The sequence below is a fragment of the Bison bison genome, unplaced genomic scaffold (assembly GCF_000754665.1).
Source record: "Bison bison bison isolate TAMUID 2011002044 unplaced genomic scaffold, Bison_UMD1.0 scf7180017864373, whole genome shotgun sequence".
Lineage (NCBI taxonomy): Eukaryota > Metazoa > Chordata > Mammalia > Artiodactyla > Bovidae > Bison > Bison bison.
In genome coordinates this window covers 4,320,035-4,341,084 of record NW_011494945.1, presented here as the reverse complement: position 1 = coordinate 4,341,084, position 21,050 = coordinate 4,320,035, and the positions used below count along the sequence as shown (strand labels likewise).

The window sequence follows — 21,050 nt, the reverse complement described above, 5'->3', positions numbered from 1 at the left end:
GGAGTCACGGGTCCCTTGCCTTTTTAGGCCTCAGGGTGGTAGACTCTCCTTGCTTTTGCTAGTCCTGGGATATCGCACTATTCATTCTCTATGGGTTTCCTCGACTCACCTAGAACTTCGAAAATGATCCATTTATTAAATTACCCATTAAATTAATTTTTATCCACTAAGGGGATCTTGATGTAGCGATACAATAACTTAGCTATCCAGGATGAGGCTCTGGGATTTTACCACAAGCTTTAAGGACTTCCCTGGTGGCTCGGATGGTAAAGAATCCACCTGCAATGCAGGAGACCTGGGTTCGATCCCTGGATTGGGAAGATGCCCTGGAGAAGGAAATGGCAACCCACTCCAGTATTCTTGCCTGGAAAATTCCATTCCCAGAGGACTTTGGTGGGTTATAGTTCACAGGGTCACAAAGAGTCCGACATGACTGAACAACTCACACTTTCACTTTTCACTTCATAATGATGAGGATTAGGGTTTAGGGGCAAATTTAAATTGGGCCTAAGCAGCCCCTAATTGTTAAGGTCATAAAAACCTGTCCTCTTCTCTGGGGCAATCAGTATGCTTATGTGGAAAGGACTAAAATAAGATCTTTTCTACAATGTTGGCCTTATGTCCTATAATTTGATTTTATATGAGTTGCCCCAGTGTTTCTTATCCCAGAAACGAGAAATTGAAATGCTGATCTGTATATATTCATATATCTATATAGTCATGAAGTTGGGGTGTAGAGTGTATACTTGTAAAAATTTTCGTATACTTCCATTTAAAAATAATTACAGACTAAAGAAATATTTGAATAAAACTCCTGTTAGAAATGCTAAATAATCCTTAAAATGGACATTTAGTTACTAAGTATTCTTTCTTTATTCTTCAACATTTGTATTTGTAGATATTTCCCTTAATTTTTCACTACTCTTTAGCATCCACTGTCACTAAATACACAGAGGAGGCCTCGGGGAAGGAAGAGAAGTGATATCAGTGTTTGAGGAAAGCCAGTCCTCCGAGTAGCCTCCTGTGGTATTCTATTTATCCTAAGGAAGACTTACATGGGTGTAAGCTGTGCTTTTCCAAGGCACTGCAGGGCACTTGAAGAGTGTGTGCTTCCTGAAATTTCTTGGCCTACGATCACAGTGGACTGCAGGGCTGGGGTGTCTACCTTCCTGAACTAGCCTAGACCAACTGAGAACCCGGCCCTGGGTTGCAGAACCTGGCTCCCTGTTCAGAATTGTCGGTGCTGGACTGCCAGCTGTGCACAGTGGGGTGGGGGGCCCCAGGCTGCCGGGCTTCCACCTCAAACCATGCAACCCAGTGCAGAATGCAAGGATCTTGTCAAATGAGCAGGTGACCTGGTGAGCCTCCTGCACCGCAAGAAGCACAACCAAAGTGACATGATTGGTGAGGAAGGGCAAAGGTGCCAAGTGCAGTGAGAGCCCGGCTTTCCTTTAGGCTGAGCACCAGCTGCGTGCATGCTGGGCATCAACACCGTGCTAGCTGTTCAGAGGCACTTGTTTGTTGCTGCTGCTCAGTTACTTCTGTTGTGTCCGACTCTGTGCGACCCCATGGACTGTAGCCCACCAGGCTCCTCTGTCCATGGGATTCTCCAGGCAAGAATGCTGGAGTGGGTTGCCATGCCCTCCTCCGGGGGATCTTCCCATCCCAGGGACTGAACCCTGGCCTCCTGCATTGCAGGCAGATTCTTTGCTGTCTGAGCCACCAGGGAAGTCCTCAGAGGCACTTGGGGTCACTCAAAAGGCATGCAAGAAAAACATGTTGGAGAGTTTGGATAGTTTGAATTCTAGAAAACAATTACCTAAACCCATAAGCATTTGGGTCATGATCACATAAATCAAATAATAGAGTTTAAGCCATCAACAACTTTTGACACGTTTCTCTTATTTTTTTTGTTTTCATTATACTCACTTTAATTGTTTAGTCTTCTCTTTGGATAAAATACTTACCGCAGTTTGGAAGCCGTTTACCAACAAAAAGTTCACGAATTTTACCACCTCCATGGCTGTGTCCATAGAATAAGTGATAAAGACTTTCCCTAAAGAGAGATTTTTGTCAATTATTAGAAACTAGTCAAATCATTCCACTCTAAACAACACTTGCAAATCGCATGCAGTGTCTTTTGGCCTTTTAGAACACTGAAGGGACTCCTCAGAATGAGGGGGCGGTCTCAGGGCTTATGTCTGCAGCAGAGTGAACTGTCCTCAGACATAGATCTACAGGCCCAAAGGGGCAGGGGGTCCATCCCAGGGTGTGCAGACTGCTCAGGGTGCGTCAGAGAGAGTGCTGGCAGGCTGAGAGAAGCAGAGGAGGTCTTCTGAAAAACCACATGATGCATTAACAACAACAACAAAAAATCCGCCATCCAGAATCTGCGGGGCCTTAAGGTTAGGCCACCCCGGGTATATGAGACACACTTGGCACTGTGCCCAAGAAAATACTCTCACAGCAGGCCTGGAAGTTGAGCCCTGCTAAGAGGCCACCCAGCCGTGTCCTCTTTTGATCTCATGATGTGATGCTCTCTGCTACCCTGAACTTGATGAGAGCAAGTGAGGGGAGGGAGAAAGTGGTTCTCCACCACCTTCTTCCCCTCACTACTTATTGGTCGGGGACTGGCAAGGAAGTTAGAGTAGACTAAAGGGCAGCTCAGAAATGTTATTAAGAACTTCAGTAGCTTGAAGCAGAGACCCTGCCTCTGGGCAGTCCAGCATCACTGACTCCCTTACTTGTCCATGAGTCAGTCTAGAGCTGCAGATGGCATTGTGCCCACAAGCTTAACCCAGTCAGGATAAGAACCAGTGTTCTCCCAGGCTAATGTCTTGGGTAAATTATCTGGCTAGCGTGTTAATGTAGTAGATGAATAATCTCTCTCTGTTGGCATTTAGTCTGAAATCAACTGGCTACATCTCAAGAAGCTCTGGGGCAGAGGGTGGAGAAGACAGTGGGGGCGGGGTTGGAGGGAACCCACTTACTACGCTTGAAAGTATTAGTTGCTCAGTCGTGTCCAACTCTTTGCAACCCCATGCACTGTAGCACACCAGGCTCCTGTACTCATGGAATTCTCCAGGTAAGAATACTGGAGTGAGTAGCCATTCCGTCCTCCAGGGGACCTAGGCTCTTGTTTTTGAAGCACCTCTCTCAAATGAGAGGATGTTCAGTGGTCATATTGACTCATTTAAGCAGCCAGGCATATTGATGGCACTCAATATATTTTATTCTCGACACGTAATATTCAACCAATTCCTCTGTAAGAATTTTAGGACTCCCTTTATAGGTTATGGTAAAATTAATACGCTCTATACACTGATATCCAGACTATATCCCAACATTATCTGTTCTCCAGAAATGTTCAAAATTTAAATGTAAAAGATTTTAAGATTAAAACAAAATTTTTTAAATAAAAAACAATTGTCATAGAAATCTTTCAGAGCCTTAAATGACTAAAGAATATTGATTCCCCAGTTGGAATTAACAAATGCAAAGGGCTTAATTTTAAGTTTAGTTCAAAGCAGTACCTAGATTTGGAAAGGGCTTATTGGAATTATGGCAAGCACAACAGAATATAACAATTTCATAAGGGGTGACTGTTTTCTTAAGATTTCTGGAACTTACAGTCCTGACTGACCTTCATATGAGAACATTTTGGTGATATTTCAACATTTCTGGTTCTGGCTGCAAAATGTGGAAAAAGCATCATCACCTGACACTTAGTCGAATGTTTCTTTAAATAAAAGGCTTAGTTTGCATTTGGTTGTACAGCAGCATGGAGAATGTGAGACTGGTTTTTCCAAACACGATTGCTCATTCCTACAGGAAATGACCTCGTTCTTGAAGGCTGCTGCTAATTTATGGTGAGACACTAGGTCCCTGGCCAATACCACATGGACATCCAATCAATTTATCCAGGGACAAGTCCACTCAAGAGAATCATTTAGAAGAGGGAGAAAGCATGGGGGTTATTTGTTGTTGCAGTACAGTTGTAGAAAATCTAGTGGTAAGCACTTTGGGAGTATTGCAGGTGGTGTCAGAATCACTACAAACACTCACACAAAATCCTGGTTAGTTTTTAAACAAAAAGCAAAAAAGGATATTTCATTTCACTGTGGAGTATGTGAGAAATATCCAAGATTATAGATGAAGAATCATCAAGTACTCTCAAAGTGTAAGACGTGACCAAGAAGGAGGAAAAAACCACATTGCAAACAACTTACGCAATTCTTCTGGCAAATTGCTTGTTTTCAGAGTTCCTCTGGCTAGAGGGTGACTCGGGGGTCTGGGGACAGCAGCTGGCGATGGAGCCTGGGGATCCTGTGGCCTCAGCTCGGCAGGACACTCCAAGGACCCCTCAGGAGCACCACCTCTATTAGGTGGCTGGTTATACAGCTGATCCCTGGAAAGGAATACATTCACAGTAAATGTTCATGTTGCATAAAGGCAAACCTAGAGGGACAGAAAGCCTTTAATGACTGTGGGTAATACCAGTGAGCTATCTTTCTTCTGCCTCCATTTCTTTTCTGAGCCAGAAGGACAAAGGTTTGGTGTTTTGTTTTTTTTTTTCCTCAGACTTTTTGTCAGTAAGCAGTTCAGCCAGCTGGCATTGTAAGGGCCTGTGCTTGGGGTCAAAGAGGGAAGCAGGATTTGATTTCTGAATTTAAGGACTGTATAATGGGGAAGATGATTCTTATGTTCAGATCAGACAAGACCACCAACAAAACAAAGTAATATAATGGGTGACATAGAAGGTTTGATGTTTAGGCATTCAGATAAAACGACAGAACTTTAAGCTCATAATAGATAACATTTGGGCTTCCCTGGTGGCTCCGACAATAAAGAATTTGCTTGCAATGCAGGAGGTATGGGTTCACTCCCTGGGTCTGGAAGATCCCCTGGAGAAGGGAATGGCTACCCACTTCAATAATCTTGCCTGGAGAATTCCATCAACAGAAGAGCCTGGTGGGCTATATAGTCCTGGGGTCTCAAAGAGTCACAATTAACACAACAACAACAGATAACATTTATTTATGTATTAAAAGATAGAAAAGACCATGTAGGTTTAAAAGTATCTATGTTGTGGGGTCTCTTTGCTGGCCCAGTGGTTAAGACTCCTTGCTTCCACTCTATGGGGCACAGATTTGATCCCTGGTCCAGGAGCTAAAATTCCTCATGCTGCATGGCACAGCCGAAAAAAAAAAGTATCTATGCTGCTAATATTTCACAAATGAACATCCAATTTTGAAGATCTACTAAAGACATGTCTACCACATTATCATATGGCGTCTTTATTATTATTTTGGTCACCAGTATTCCTATGAACAGTCTGCTGAGAAGAAAGATCAGGTGCACTTGTGTGAGATTTGGAAGGTAGAAGGACATGTAAGCCATGCTTCTGCCACTTCTGTGGTTTCTGTTGCTAAGTGCTGTCATGGGGTGCTGAGGAGGCCTCCCAGTGTTCCGGTACAGCTTCAAGGGAAGGGCATGGGCATCGGTATTTTGCCAGTGCAGATCTGGTAGGCACGGAATGTTTCCAATAGCTGCAGTGGCAGTTTCCTGATTCTGGTTGGTGCTGGCAGCGTGGCCTAGATTGGAGAGCCCTGTGGTGGCTTTCTGGCCCTCTGCCTCTCTGACCAGGCCAGAGGAAGCAGCCCCTCTGTTCCCCAGTTCTGTGATGTTGCCCGGGGACCATTCCTGGAAGCCCAACCTAAAACCTCCAGCCTCCAATGTCATAAGCACCCAGTTCCTTATATTAAATCCCTTCTGTTTACAACAGCTAGAGTTGTTTCTGTTTTCTGTAACTGAATTCTAACTGCTAGGGGGACTAAAACTGTATCTATAATATTTTATTTCTTCAAAAAAATATGAAGTAAATGTGGCATTGTTAACATTTTAAAAAATCTAGGTAGCGGGAACAGGAATGTTACTTGTTATGTGTTTGCAATTGTTTTATATTATAAATTAAAAAAAAGTTTTGAATGTAATATCTATGTGTATAGGCCTAGTTTTAGTGGATTATTGCTTCTGCTTTCATATTTTTACCCAAAAGAGTAATCAAAAAATTCTGAAAGTCCTATGTAACAAGATTTAAAATTATACAAAATCTCAACTATGCTATTAATACATTTCTAATTGTGGTGTTTGAGGAAGTTATTTTTATTTTATATTATTATAGAAAAAATTTCTACACAATATGCCTTCATCTAATGGGGATCCAATTCCATATTCTTTTTGCATTAGTGCCTTTGTACCCAAAGTTAGTTGTTTACAAAAGATGATTGCTCATTTGACAAAGCTTCCCAGGTGGCGCTAGTGGTAAAGAACGCACCTTGGTAACCCACTCCCGTATTCTTGCTTGGAGAATCCCATGGACAGAGGAGCCTGGAGGGCTACAGTCCACAGGGTCAAAAAGAGTCAGACACGACTGAAGTGACTTCATGCATGCATGCTCATTTGAAAAAAAAAATCTTAAGGCCTTGATACTATTAAAAAAACTTTCATATATAAACAATATAATGGAGAGTAATGACAGAGTAATCTTTCTGTATTAAGGTTCTCCTTCCAAAGATCAGTAAGAAGAGAATTAATCTCATTACCTGAACTTACTTTTCATTATCTTAAAATGATAAATCCTTGGAGACCATAGTAGGCTTTAATTGATGTTATAAAAGCAATTGCTCTGTACTATTTTACAATAAATAAATCCAAAATTATTTCAAAATAAAAGTTCATTTAAAAAATTACTATTGCTTCTCCTATTCAACACTACACATAGAGATGCTTAAATTTTGTTTTCTTGGAATTTTAGATTGCTTTCTGCAAGAGTGCTGATCTGACTATAAACTCACTACTTAATTCCATTACTTAAATTCCATTCTATTTTTTTTGTAAAAAAAAAATAAGGCATCTGTCTGCAAAGAAAATCTGAGGGTTATTGGCTTTTGAGTGAAGAGGAAAGGCACCTTATTTGCCATTGTAAATAGAGTAGGCCTTTTTTTCAATACACTTTTTGAGCTGATTACCTATTTCTCCATTTCTGAAAAAAAACTGCTTCAATAAGAGGTTCATATCTCATTCCGTTCTCAAAATGGAATATAGATTTACTTTGAATGATAGATAAAAGTTGTGCTTGAGCAAGAGCAAATGTTTTATCTACTCTCTTTCCAATTTTGTCATAAATTAGGAAGCTCCATTTACATGAGTTTTCCCTGTATATTTTAGATCTATAAATGAAGAGAAAAAAAACAAAAAAAACCCAAAAAACTTGAGGAGTCAAAAAAGAACAATGAATAGAAATATGATTAAAAGATTAGACAATAAAAGTCAAGAAAAGCCAAAATTATTTTTCTGGAAGAAATATTGGAAAGACCTAATAATGGTGTTAAACATGAGTGAATGCTTTTATTACAAAATAACAGTTGTTTTAAATTTCTATTGAGAACCAATTGAATTTAAAATTTCAAAGTAAGAAATGGACTTAAACAGGTGTAGAGACTAGGGATATAAAAAAGAATTTTGTAGCCTTGAAAGTCAGTCATAGTGAAAATGAAAACCTATTTTTTGATCCAAAAGGCCAAGAGATCTGGAAGTAAAAGGTGTGACTTAGCATCTTAAGAGCCTTTCCTTCAAGGTCTTCATGTATCTGGTGAAGAGATTCTTATCACACAGCTTCCGTTTCCTCCTGACCTGAAAAGTCTGTGTGGGGTGTTCAACTGTGTGACTTGGTCACCAGCCTGCGTGGCAAAGGAATAGAGTTCTGATGCATATTGATTGCATTGGTGTCATTCTTTTTCATGTTAATATTGTCTGAAATTTGGCCCCATCAGTTGTACTTACTGATACCTGGGGAGACCTGGGGGAGAGTAGTTTCTCTGTGGAGGTCTCTCCTCTTGGTCCCAGGGGCTGGGACAACTCAGGATGACCTTCTGCACAGGGTGCAGGCCCCTCACATGGGCTCCAGGTGGGGCCTGCCCAGGTAGAGCTGGCTGGATCACTTGCTGATAGGCTGCTCGAGGGTAGTTACGGCCATCTGTAGGTGAAGACAGCAAAGAAAACAGGGAAGACTGACTGTGGCTCCTTTGCATGAAAGGAGAGGTAAGCTCAGTGCAAATTTCTGTGTTTATACCAACTGAGGGTTCCATATATCATTTACCACCTCCGAGATGTTTGCCACATTTCTGTACTATTATTTACTTGATAGTTTTCATTAAACTGAGTCATTGTCTTTATTGTTTTTATAAACAAAAACATCTGTGAAATCACGAGTTTAATGTTTTAAATTGGAAACACAGAGCTCAACATAGGCCCCTATTTAAATTAGATGCTTAAAACAATCCAAACTGAGCTGATTCCAGCCCCACAGCTGATAAGGACGAGGATTTGGAGGGCATCTTTAAGAATGGGGAGGTAGCACCACAGAGAACCCTTTGGTCTAGGATGAGCTCTACCACCAGGTTTTGCTATTACAGCCTTCCTGGGTCAGGCCACATACACTCCAAGGGGTCCAGATCACCACGATTCCTACCATAATTCCCCAAGTTTTAAAACCCAAGGCTAGGAGAAATTATCCTCATGATAGCTACAGAATCACTACTTGTTCATTTCCCTCCCTGGACACACACACCCACACCCACCCACCCCCCAACACACACACCAGTCCTTCTTTGCTGCTGTTCAGTTGTTAAGTCGTGTTTGACTCTTTGTGACCCCATGGACTGTAGCATGCCAGGCTCCTCTGTCCTCTACCATCTCCCAGAGTTTGCTCAGATTCATGCCCATTGAGTCGGTGATGTTATCTACCAACTCATCCTCTGCTGCCTCCTTCTCCTTTCTCCTTCAGTCTTTCCCAGCATCAGGGTCTTTTCCAATGAGTCGGCTCTTTGCATCAGGTGGCCAAAGTATTGGAACTTTAGCTTCAGTATCAGTGCTTCCAGTGAATATTCAGGATTGATTTCCTTTAGGATTGACTGGTTTGATCTCCTTGCTGTCCAGTTCAGTTCAGTTCAGTTGTTCAGTCGTGTCCGACTCTTTGCGACCCCATGAATCACAGCACGCCAGGCCTCTCTGCCAATCACCAACTCCCAGAATTTACCCAAACTCATGTCCATTGAGTCAGTGATGCCATCTAACCATCTCATCCTCTGTTGTCCCCTTCTCCTCCTGCCTTCAATCTTTCCCAACATTAGGGTCTTTTCAAATGAGTCAGCTCTTCACATCAGGTGGCCAAAATACTGGAGTTTCAGTTTTAACATCAGTCCTTACAATGAACACCCAGGACCAATTTCCCTTAGGATGGACTGGTTGGATCTCCTTGCAGTCCAAGGGACTCTCAAGAGTCTTCTTCAACACCACAGTTCAAAAGCATCAATTCTTCTGCACTCAGCCCTCTTTAGAGTCCAACTTTGACATCCATACATGACCACTGGAAAAACCATAGCCTTGACTAGACAGACGTTTGTTGACAAAGTAATGTCTCTGCTTTTTAATATGCTGTCCAGGTTGGTCATAACTTTCCTTCCAAGGAGTAAGTGTCTTTTAATTCCATGGCTGCAATCACCATCTGCAGTGATTTTGGAGCCCCCCAAAATAAAGTCAGCCACTATTTCCACTGTTTCCCCATCTATTTACCATGAAGTAATGGGGCTGGATGCCATGATCTTACTTTTCTGAAAGTTGAGCTTTAAGCCAACATTTTCACTCTCCTCTTTCACTTTCATCAAGAGGTTCTTTATTTCTTCTTCACTTTCTGCCATAAGGGTGGTGTCATCTGCATATCTGAGGTTTTTTATATTTCTCCTGGCAATCTTGATTCCAGCTTGTGCTTCATCCAGCCCAGCGTTTCTCATGATGTACTCTGCATATAAGGGACCCTCAAGAGTCTCCTCCAGCACCACAAATTGAAAGCATCAATTCTTCGGCACTCAGCCTTCTTAGTGGTCCAACTCTCACACTGGTATGGGACTTCTTGAAAAACCATAGCTTCGACTAGATGGACCTTGGTTGACAAAGTGATGTCTCTGCTTTTTTTTTTTTTTAATTTTATTTTATTTTTAAACTTTACATAATTGTATTAGTTTTGCCAAATATCAAAATGAATCCGCCACAGGTATACATGTGTTCCCCATCCTGAACCCTCCTCCCTCCTCCCTCCCCATACCCTCCCTCTGGGTCATCCCAGTGCACTAGTCCCAAGCATCCAGTATCATGCATCGAACCTGGACTGGCAACTCATTTCATACATGATATTTTACATGTTTCAATGCCATTCTCCCAAATCTTCCCGCTCTGCTTTTTAATGTGCTATCTAGGTTTGTCATAGCTTTCCTTCCAAGGAACAGTGTCTTTTAATTTCATGACTATAGTGACCAACTGCAATGATTTTGGAGCCCAAGGGGAAAAAAAAATATGTCACTGCTTCCACTTTTCCCCCTTCTATTTGCCACAAAGTTATGGGAATGAATGCCATGATCCTTGTTTTTTGGATGTTGAGTTTCAAGTCAGCTTTTCAATCCCTCTTAGGAAGAAGTAAATGAATGAAAACTTGGCTCATATCCCGGGGAAGTAGCCAAGCAGCTGGCAACACCTCACAACTGTCTCAGTCCCCTCTTGCCAAAGGCCATGAGTACTTGGGACCAGGCAGTTAGAAGAGGGCAGGTCTTAGAGCAAAGCCAGTCCTCGCATCAACTTATATGAATTTCTAACCTGGGAGAAAGTTAACCCCAGCCAGGCATAGGAATAACAGAGTCCCAAAGGATTAAAGGCAACCAGCCTGACCCGGTGAGAGAAGAGAAGTGAGGGCCAGAGGAGGGATGCAAGGAACCCAGGAAGGGTGGGAGAGGAAGGCTCTGAGGGGACTGTCCAGATCCAACGGGGCTCGAGTGTGGGAAGTCTGAGAGGCTGGATGCACATTGGGGTGAGCTCAGCCTGTAGAAGGACTGGAGAGAGGCACGTATAACCCTGCAAAAAGAGCCACGTGGATCACCCCATGAGCACATCCTGGGGATCCAAGTATTGCCACCTCTGCCCAAGTAAGAACTTGGATGATCAAGCAGGCATAGCTAGTTAAGGCAAGAAGGAACCTTGATACTCAAAAGGTCTTTACTGGTCTTTATTCTTCTTCTGATTATAAAAGTAATGCCCAATTTGCCTGTCGTGTAGGTAGGATACTTGCAGGGAAGTAGGGTGAAAGAAAACTTGCAAGCGAGCAAGAAATAACAGAAGAAGCAGGTCGGCAGCACCAGGATATGGAGGGTGAGACTGTGGTTAAGATTTTTATTCTTGGTTTGCTAAGTAGTCAAGAACCGTCTAGAGGAATATGGCCTCAAGTACAGAAGACTAATAATATGTATGTTCATTAGTGTGGCCACTACCGTGTCCCCACGGTGTGGGCTCAGGAAACTTGACTGGGTGACCCTGGAAATGTGCCCCAGCCAGTCTTTCAAGCTTGGTCAGATTCCCTGGATTTAGTCTATTGTCTGCTTTGACCCATGACACCAGGTCATGCTTCCTCTGGCAAAACTGACCACATCCCTCTGAACAGAGCTTGTCTTGAGGCCCTGACCATGACCTTTGCCCTGCTCTTGCTTAGGCCTGGTCATGATATCTGGAGCTTAAGGAAGGGGAGGGGGATAAAAGGATATGCCTGTGCCTACCCACTGGCTGACAAAGACCAGGGCTTGGATAGCATCTCTAAGAATGGGGAGACAGGACCACAGAGACCCCTATGATCTAGAACAAGATAAAACAAAGTTTTGTTTTTATGGCCATCCTGGGTCAGGTCAGATAATTTCCAAGGGGTCCACCTCACCAGCTGGAGTTTCAGGGCTATAGGACTGGTCTCTCTTGGTGCTCTTTTCCCCAGTTGTTCAGTCACTAAGTCTTGTCTGACTCTTTGAAACCTCATGGACTATAGCCCTCTAGGCTTCTCTGTCCACAGACTTCCCAGACAAGAATACTGCAGTGGGTTGCCATTCGTTTCTCCAGGGGATCTTCCTGACCCAGGAATTGAACCCATGTCTCCTGCATTGGCAGGGGGATTCTTTACCACTGAGCCACCAGGAAAGGCCCTTTCCCAGCTAGAACAGACCAAAAAGTGCCATTGCCATCAGGTCATTAGGCAAGAGCTAGCCCAGGGACAGGGGAGCCTGGTTGGCTACCGTCTATGGGGTTGCACAGGGTCGGACACGACTGAAGCGACTTAGCAGTAGCAGCAGCAGCCATGTTTTTAGGTGAGTCTTGTATGGATAGACCCTTTACAAAGCTAGCTATAGATACAGCCTTCCAGAGATTTCCTATTGCATTTAAAATCCACCTTGCATGAATGGGGTCCCTGCCCTTCTTGATTTTATCTCCTACTACACAGAGGAGCCTGGTAGGCTGCAGTCCATGGGGTCGCTAGAGTCGGACACGACTGAGTGACTTCACTTTCACTTTTCACTTTCCTGCATTGGAGAAGGAAATGGCAACCCACTCCAGTGTTCTTGCCTGGAGAATCCCAGGGACGGGGGAGCCTGGTGGGCTGCCGTCTCTGGGGTCTCACAGAGTCGGACATGACTGAAGCGACTTAGCAGCAGCAGCAGCAGCAGCACACTCTCAAAAGTTCAGCAAGCCCTAGCTACCCTGGCTGTCTTTCTTCATCTTGAATGCCAAGCTGGTCCCCACCTCTGGGAGCCTGAGTCTGCCATCCCCTCTGCTCAGAGTGTTTTGCCCTGTATCTTTACAGATCAACTTCTTGACATTCAGGGCTCAGCTCAGATATCATCTGTTCACCAGTTACTTATCCCATCTCATCACTTTACTTTCTTCCTAGCACTTTTCATGTTTGCGTAAGTAAGCATGACTCCTACTTGTCAACTTCTTGCCTGCCTTGCCTACTGGACTCCAAGCTTTGTAAAAGCATGCACTGTGTCTGTTTGCCACCATACCTCAAAGCACAGTGCCAATACCTGAGGGATGCTCAATCTGTGAATGAAGACTGAAAGTTACAAAGTCAACTTGATAGATACGCACAAGCAAAGCCATGTGGGAGGGCACAATCTGCCTGCTAGGTCTTGGGTCTTCTAGGGAGTCTATTTCTCATCTGCTCTCCATCTGGGATATTTTTCAGTGTCTCCTTTGGAGGTAGGAAGAAGAAAGAAAAGGTGAAAGAAGAGCAACTTTGCTAGTGGCCTTGAAAGTTTTTAATGCTTGGAGCCATTCTTGCTTCCCATGTCCATTAATAAATGGCTAATAAGGTTTTATTTGCTTTAAAAGGACTACCAAGCTCTAATCATAGGGTTTGTTTCTTTTCCAGAAAGTGTATGTTAGTGCTGTTAATCAAAAGCCTTTGAAGCAAGGTCATATGATTTTGAACAGATTATTTCTCGCACAACATGTTTTTGTCTCATAGCAACAAATCATATCATTAAAATCACTAAGGCATGAGGACTAAGTGTTTGATTAGCTGTGACTCTTGTTTCTGAAATGGCCACCTGTGATAAAAGCTTACAATGGTTTATATGAGCAGATGAAAATGATCCACCTCAATTTTAAAATTAGGGTACTGACAAAAGAGTTCTCTATGCTGTCTTTTGATTGTTTAAAACAAAGAAAGAAGATTTCCTTAGTGGAACTTGACTGGTTCCACTGGAATTTGGCTGGTTGTGTGAAGAAGTCGCGAAATAAAATTTACATTTTCAGATAAATGAACGTCTTTTCATTGCTCAAGTTTTGATAGTTTCCTTCTGCTATTTTGATCAAGGCTTGCTAGTCTAGTTGGGTACGGTATATGTAATAATGGCTAATATTTACTGAGTACTTGTTACATGCCAAGTACTGTTCTAAGTTCCTTGTTCAGGATTACAGAGTTCAATTTTTTGCTTTCCTGAAGATGAAGTTAAACTGAGTAAAAAATCCAAATTCCATATCACAGTCCTTGCCTCCTTCATTTTCTAGCATATCATTCTCTCACTGCTCACTCTGCTGTATCTCCACTCACTTGCTTTCAGTACATTAACAATACTAAAGTCCTTGCTTCCTGGACCTTCTCGTCTTTTAGATTTCAGCTCAAATGTGTCCTCCTCTGGAGAAGGCAATGGCACCCCATTCCAGTACTTTTGCCTAGAAAATCCCATGGATGGAGGAGCCTGGTAGGCTGCAGTCCATGGGGTCGCTAGAGTCGGACACGACTGAGTGACTTCACTTTCACTTTTCACTTTCCTGCATTGGAGAAGGAAATGGCAACCCACTCCAGTGTTCTTGCCTGGAGAATCCCAGGGACCGGGGAGCCTGGTGGGCTGCCGTCTATGGGGTCGCACAGAGTCAGAAACGACTAAAGCGACTTAGCAGCAGCAGCAGCAGTGTCCTCCTCAAAGAGGCCTCCTCTCACCATGCTGTTAATGCTTCCTCTAACACCTGGCTATTTTCTTTATAACATGTACTCTTTGTTATTTTGTTTGCTGATTTCTACTTATCAGTAGACTTATCTCCAGTAGGCTATGAACTCCACAAAGACAGGGTGTTGTATTCACTACTGTACACCCAGTGCCTAGCATAGAACTGGGCAAATATTTGGATAAATTGATGAACAAATGAGCAGGTCTGTTTCTAAATCCAAGTGACCTCCTTTCTTTCCTCTGCCCTCCCATAAGACAAGCAAAGAGATAGCCTTTCAAAGGCTTGAGATCACAAAGCCTCTACTCATAATTAGGGAATCACTTCTTTTTCTAGGAAGTAGGGAACAGATTTCTTTTTATTCATTCAACAAATATTACTGAATTTCTATGGCTAAGCATGCAATGACTAGAGATAAACAGGCTATAGTTCTCCTGAGCTGCTCAAAATAAATTAGGAGAGAAAGAGAAAATCTGTTTGTCTGTGGATGTCTGTTTTGAAATATAAACCCACACTCGTTAGTGTACAAGTAGGAGACATGCAAGCCAGCAGCCACCTACACGATAGACTTAAGAACCACTCCCCAAGATATCTCCCCCAGAGACTTGTGCTCCGTGCCTAGAATTCCATCAAGAAGATGGAGTCTAGAAGGTGGTGGGGGATGTGATGGACAAGTGATTTGTTAGCAGAGTAACTCCTACATTCTGACGCAGTGTTCATCACAGAACAAAAATACAAATCTTGCACAATCATGCATGGGTGCCCAGAACTGTATGTTGCTCGTCAATCTTATGATCCTCTTGGCTTGGCTTACACACGGTCTTCGTGTTACTGGGCTTTGACCACTTGGAATTTGTAAACCAAATCCTAAATGAGGTTTTCCACTTATCAGTCAAAACATTCAACATTTTTCTTCCTTATTAAGAATGATATTAAAAGAATTTATGAGGGAGAAAGTAAAATGTGATTTTCAAGTTGTCAAAAAAAACATGATGATATAACACAATTAGTTTAGCCAGGAAGACAAGATGGCCAACATAAACTGTTACAGGAACTCCCCCAGCTGTAAACAGCTGTAGTTCCTGAAAGGGACTGCCTTTCTTTATCATCTCTTCCATCTGCTTTGTTTTTTCCTTACTTTTAACTGTGCATGCATTCTAGCACACAAATAATCATGTTTGGGGGTCTATATGAACAATAGTGGGCATGTGTCCACAGGTTTATTTTATTCAGTCTCTGGTATAGAAAGCAAGAATTTTACAGTAAGATAAGAGCACTTTAGACTTAATATATTCTTTTTTTTTTTTTTTTCCAATTTATTTGTGTCGAGGGTTTTATTTGATTGCAGAGCCATGACCTCCATTCTGGTGACCTTCAGAGGAAGGATTTTGAGGCAGTAAGAGGCTGACTTCTCTGGGGGATGATGGTGAAGGAAAGAAATAGATTTTTCCACCTTTTGTTTTCACCTACTTTGATAACTTTTTTTTACATGAAAGGAGTGACCAGTAACCATTTGTGCTTTAACTTGCAGGGGCAAAGCTGTGCCATTTGCATGATGAGCATTTATTTATATTTTCTCTAACAGATGAGGAAGTAATGATCTTCTAAAGCCAAGTAGAATCATGTAGCCATGGTTTCCAACTGCAAGAGCATTGCTTAGGTGAACAGCTCTTTTGAAGCGGTTCTGTTGGCAATTAAGTGCAGTGATAGCCCTGACACAAAACTAAGCATTTGTACACCTGCTTTGAATGCTTAAAATCTGTGCCAGCAAGAGGGATCTAGAAGCAGAGGGGCACTCTACAGGGCTGGGCTGCAGGCTCTATTTAAATAATAGCAATAATAACTAAAAGCTGCTAGTTTTTGATAGCTTACTACAAGCCAGCCACTTTCCTAGTGTCTTTAATACATTATCTCATTTAATCCTCATAGCAACCTTCTTGGGAGCCATTGCTATCAGAGGCTTCAGAAATATTCTGGGTTTGCAGTGCCCTGAGGACAAAATATAAGCACTGGTTTTCCCAGGCAAAACCAGCCCAACCCTGACCCTCTTCCCTGTAATTAGAGGCCCCTGGAGGCCAGGGCCAAGGCACATGTGGGGTGATTTAGGGTGAGCCCACATGTTCTCATTTCCTTTTTCTTTTTAACTTTTACTCATTTTTTATAAAATTTTTATAAAAGTTATGCCTGTTTGCTATAACAAATTTAACAAAAGTATAGAGAGTTAGAAGAAAAATCTCCCTGTCTCTCCTAATTCCTTATTCCCCTCCCCTTCACGATCACTGTTAATGGTTGTGGCCATCTTCCAGTCTTTCTCAAGCCATTTTTAAACATATATAGTTAAAAAAATAGCACTTATGGGATCCACATAGCATGCTTTTTTAATCTTTTTTATGTCAGAGTGTAGTAACAGGGACTTAATAGTCTATTGTATAAATAAATCACAACTTATTTACAATAATTTATATCCTTCATAACATAATTTGATAATTATTTATAATAATTTCCCCCTTATTGATAGGCATTTTAGATTTTTTATTCTTACTCTAATGCAACAGTGCTTTAATAAACGTCCTCATTCATGTATTTTTACATGCTAATTGAATGTGTCTATAGAATAGATTCTTATAAGTGAGACGCTGGACCAAATAGGACACGTTTAAAATTTTGATAGTGAAATTGCCTCCTGGAAAACTGTACCAATTTATACTCCTATCAAGAGTAAATGGGGGCTTCCCTGGTGGCTCAGTAAAGAATCTGCCTGCTAATGCAGGAGACACAGGTTCAATCCCAGATCTGGGAAGATCCCACATGCCGCAGAGCAACGAAGCCTGTGTGCCATGACTATTGAGCCTGTACTCTAGAGTCTGGGAGCTGCAACTACTGAAGCTTGAGTGCCCTAGAACCTGTGCTCCACAAGAGAAGCCACTGCAATGAGAAGTCCGAGCACGGCAACTAGAGACTAGTCTCTGCTTCCTGCAACTAGAGAAAAGCCCTAGCATAGCAACGAAGACCCAGCACAGCCAAAAATAAATAGATAAAATCACAAAATATATTAAAAAAAAAAAACCAAGAGTAGATGGGAATGTTCATTTTCCCATAATCCCACTAACACTAGATATTGTCCCATACTTTTTATTTTTGTGTATCTGATTAGGAAAAATATATATTTAAAAATTTTGCATTTCTTAAATTCAGTGTGAAGCTTGGATTCATACACTTATTGGCTGTTTATACACCTTCCGTAAATTTGTCCCTTCTCCTGTCCCAGTTTTCTCCTCTCTGCCTTTCATTGCTTGTCTTCACTCCCAGGATCCTAAGGCCCCCCTTTCCTCCCCAAGTCAATAGAAGGAAATAATACAGAGAACAAGGGGAGGCAGTCTGAATAAAGAAAGCAGGTGTTAGAGTCTAAGAGTGTTCCCAGCGGGCGCGTTTGCATTTTAACAGAGCCTGCCCTGGGAGGGCAATGCTTACCTCCAAGGACTAGATTGCTAATGATGACATTTCAGGGTTCAACAGGAAAAATATCTTCAAGTGGGAAGATCTTCCTGGGACCCTCAAATGATAATAGTTCACACTTTCTCTGTCTATCACAGTGAAGCTTTCTCTTGTTAGTGGTTTAAGGCAACTGCTTGAGACTTGGTATCACAAAGCCCTTGACGAAGCATTCACACTTCCACACATTAAGGAATTAACCAGAAATGCAGATAAAAGCATGGGTACATGATGTATCGTATAATTGCTTATTGGCTCAGAAATGGGAAACTAAAATAGCCAACAACAGAAAATAGCTTAAAAACAACTTGATAGATCCATCTGATGAAATACTATGCAACATTTTGAAACAATGCTAGAAAATTATCCTGAAGTTATTTTAATATCATAGTAAATATATACATGCAAAAACACCCAGTAAATATGTCAAACCCCAATAAGGAATTATATTTGAGTGACAGAAACATGAATTAGGCTTTTGGGAATATTTGAGTTTTGAAAGTGAACAAATATTACTATTATGATCAGAAAAACTACCTTTAAATGCAGAGAGTAGAATCTTAAAAAAAAAAAAAAGTATTGTGGGATTCCTTTTTAACCTAAGAATCATTGAGAAAAAAAATGCAAATCCTGACCCTGCCAAGGTTCAGTGATTTATGTTTAAGGAACTTCGTCAGCACACTCACCCTGTTCCTGAACACTCGGAGCACCAGTGATGTTCTTGCTTCAGTCAGCTGACTGCCCAGCATCCAACACCAACACCAGAGTCCCAGCTGTAGATTTCAGGGGCTCTTTCTCCCAGAGCCCTGCTGCTGCCTCATCTCTTACCCTCACTCTTAACTCATTCATTCTTCCCTGTTTTCTTTCAGGCATCATCTAAGTTAAATTCTTTTACCTCACATTTTCTTTTTTTAAACTATGAAAAGGAAGCTTTATATTAAAGGTACATGTACAAATAAATAAATTGTGATTGATTATAGGATTCGTGATTATTTCCATAATTTATTTTAAAGCTAGGCATCAGATTTGGTCAGACTCTTCAAACTGTTTTTGGTATGGTATTTATTTGCTAAGAAAAATATTGCATCTCCCAGCCTCTCAGCCAGTGTTTCATCTGTAAAGCCCTATTGCTATTTTCCAGCAGCCTCATGGAGACTTGACATCAAGAACTGTAATGGACCTTTTACCTCAGTCTAAGAGTTTATCACTTTCAGAGATGCTTACTGTACTGATGCATTTTATTCATTCATTGGACATAATTTGTTGAGAGTCTTGTATATATTGGTCACTGTGTTAAATGCTGGGGAATTACGGATTGAAAATACGTAAGTTGCTGATGTGCAAAAGCTTACAGTCTGACAAGAGAAGTAAAAAAGGCCCAAAGTAGATGCCATACTGGCATTAGGTGTGCCAACAGGCAGAGCATAAGGAGACAGAGAGCCTGAAGAAGGGAGTGATCTGGGGAAGCTGTCAGAGGGACACCTGAGCTAAGTCTTAAAAGACATATATAGTGATGGCTGCTGCTGCTAAGTCGCTTCAGTCGTGTCCGACTCTGTGCGACCCCATAGATGGCAGCCCACTAGGCTCCTCTGTCCCTGGGATTCTCTAGGCAAGAACACTGGAGTGGGTTGCCATTTCCTTCTCCAGTGCATGAAAGTGAAAAGTGAAAGTGAAGTCGCTCAGTCATGTCCGACTCTTAGCGACCCCATGGACTGCAGCCTACCAGGCTCCTCCATCCATGGGATTTTCCAGGCAAGAGTACTGGAGTGGGTTGCCATTGCCTTCTCTGAGTGATGGCTGCATACACTAAATATACTACCCTTCAATGAATGAGGAAGGGCAAACTTTACAGTATACACATTAGAACTTGAGAAAACAGTTAAAAGATATAGAACTGGTTCAAATGTATACAAGAAGGGGAAAAATCCTAGGTAGAGAGAAGAACGTGGACAATGCAGGGGTCTATGAAGTAGCTCTACATGTTAGGGGGCTGCCAGTCCTTGAGTGTGGCTAGATCATAGGGTAGGTGTGGATGGTTCAACCTCCAAAGGGCTTTAAGCAACAGAAATACAGGAATGATGGGACCTTCATGTAATGCCATGAATTTGAAGTCTCAATGACATTCTGGGCACCTTCTGATTTTTTTGACTGAAGGCCTCTTTCTCTGAAAAATCTAAGGTGGAGAACAAGCATGTAAAGAATGCCCAAGAATTTGGACAACAAAATTTTCTAGAAGTCATTTGGGATGGCTCCCTGCCTCTAGGTAAGTTTCACTTCAGCTACCCTAGAGAGCAGTCTGTTTTCTTCTTAATGTTTCCTAGAGAGGCAGGTTCCAAGTGAGACGGGCTCTGGGCCAAGATAAAGCATTCTTCTAAAGCCCCTTGCAAATCCAAACGCACATGGAGGGCCCCATAGGAAGCAGAATGCCCTCCCTGCCTTCTGACCTGCCTGTGCTGGTGTAGCGATGGGAGACACTGACGCGAGATTCCCGTTTACTCAGTTACCCGGGCCACAACATCCAGAGGAGAGCAACTCACTTACATGGCACCTGGTGGTCAGGGTCTCCAGGACAATAGTAGTGATAGTTCCACTGAGCTTGCACGGAGGGCTCGGGGGGCAGCATCTGTGCACATGCTGGGTATCTCTGAGGTTCACACTGATGGAACTCCCTGGATCTGAGAGGTCTGGGGAGGTCCTGGAGGTAACACACGGAGGTGAGGGGTAGTGGCCTTTCCAGTTGCCTGATGCCCAGGACATCCTGCGGCTGTGAATCATACCCCGTGTCTATTGTAGGTGGGTCTGGGGCTGCTCGGTTCCTGAGAGGCCGGGGCACCATCTCCTGGCTACCACTTTGGGGGTCTGCTGAGGCATTAGGTACACTTTGGTCAGATTTGTCAGAGTCATGGCCAGTGTCAGGGGAAGTTGCTGAAAGCCAAGATCCCAGCCATTGATTATGTTTTTCCGTAATGGAAAACTGATGCTCCTGGGGGAGGGCTCCAGCCACAGACTGAGTCTCAGGCTCTCCGGCTGCACAGGAGCCTGAGGTGAAGTCTTTGCTGGGATCCATGTGTCTCCTCCACAAGCTGTCTTCACTCTCTGCCAAGACTTTGGCGCGCAGGCAGGTGACCCTCGGGGACACAGGCTGCTGGAGATTTGATAGTTGCAGGGGCAGGGGAGCC

General features: G+C 42.6%; 1 protein-coding gene across 1 annotated transcript in view; it reads right to left on the bottom strand.

Moving 5' to 3' along the window:
• Window positions 1-21,050, bottom strand: part of TRAF3IP2 (TRAF3 interacting protein 2) — a 46,055-nt gene that overhangs the window by 11,035 nt on the left and 13,970 nt on the right. The window contains exons 3-6 of the mRNA XM_010856596.1: window positions 20,413-21,042; window positions 7,846-8,038; window positions 4,230-4,408; window positions 1,968-2,056 (exon numbers count right to left, since the gene is read on the bottom strand). Of these exons, the coding sequence (XP_010854898.1) occupies window positions 1,968-2,056; window positions 4,230-4,408; window positions 7,846-8,038; window positions 20,413-21,042 (1,091 nt within the window). The remainder of the gene's footprint in view (window positions 1-1,967; window positions 2,057-4,229; window positions 4,409-7,845; window positions 8,039-20,412; window positions 21,043-21,050) is intronic.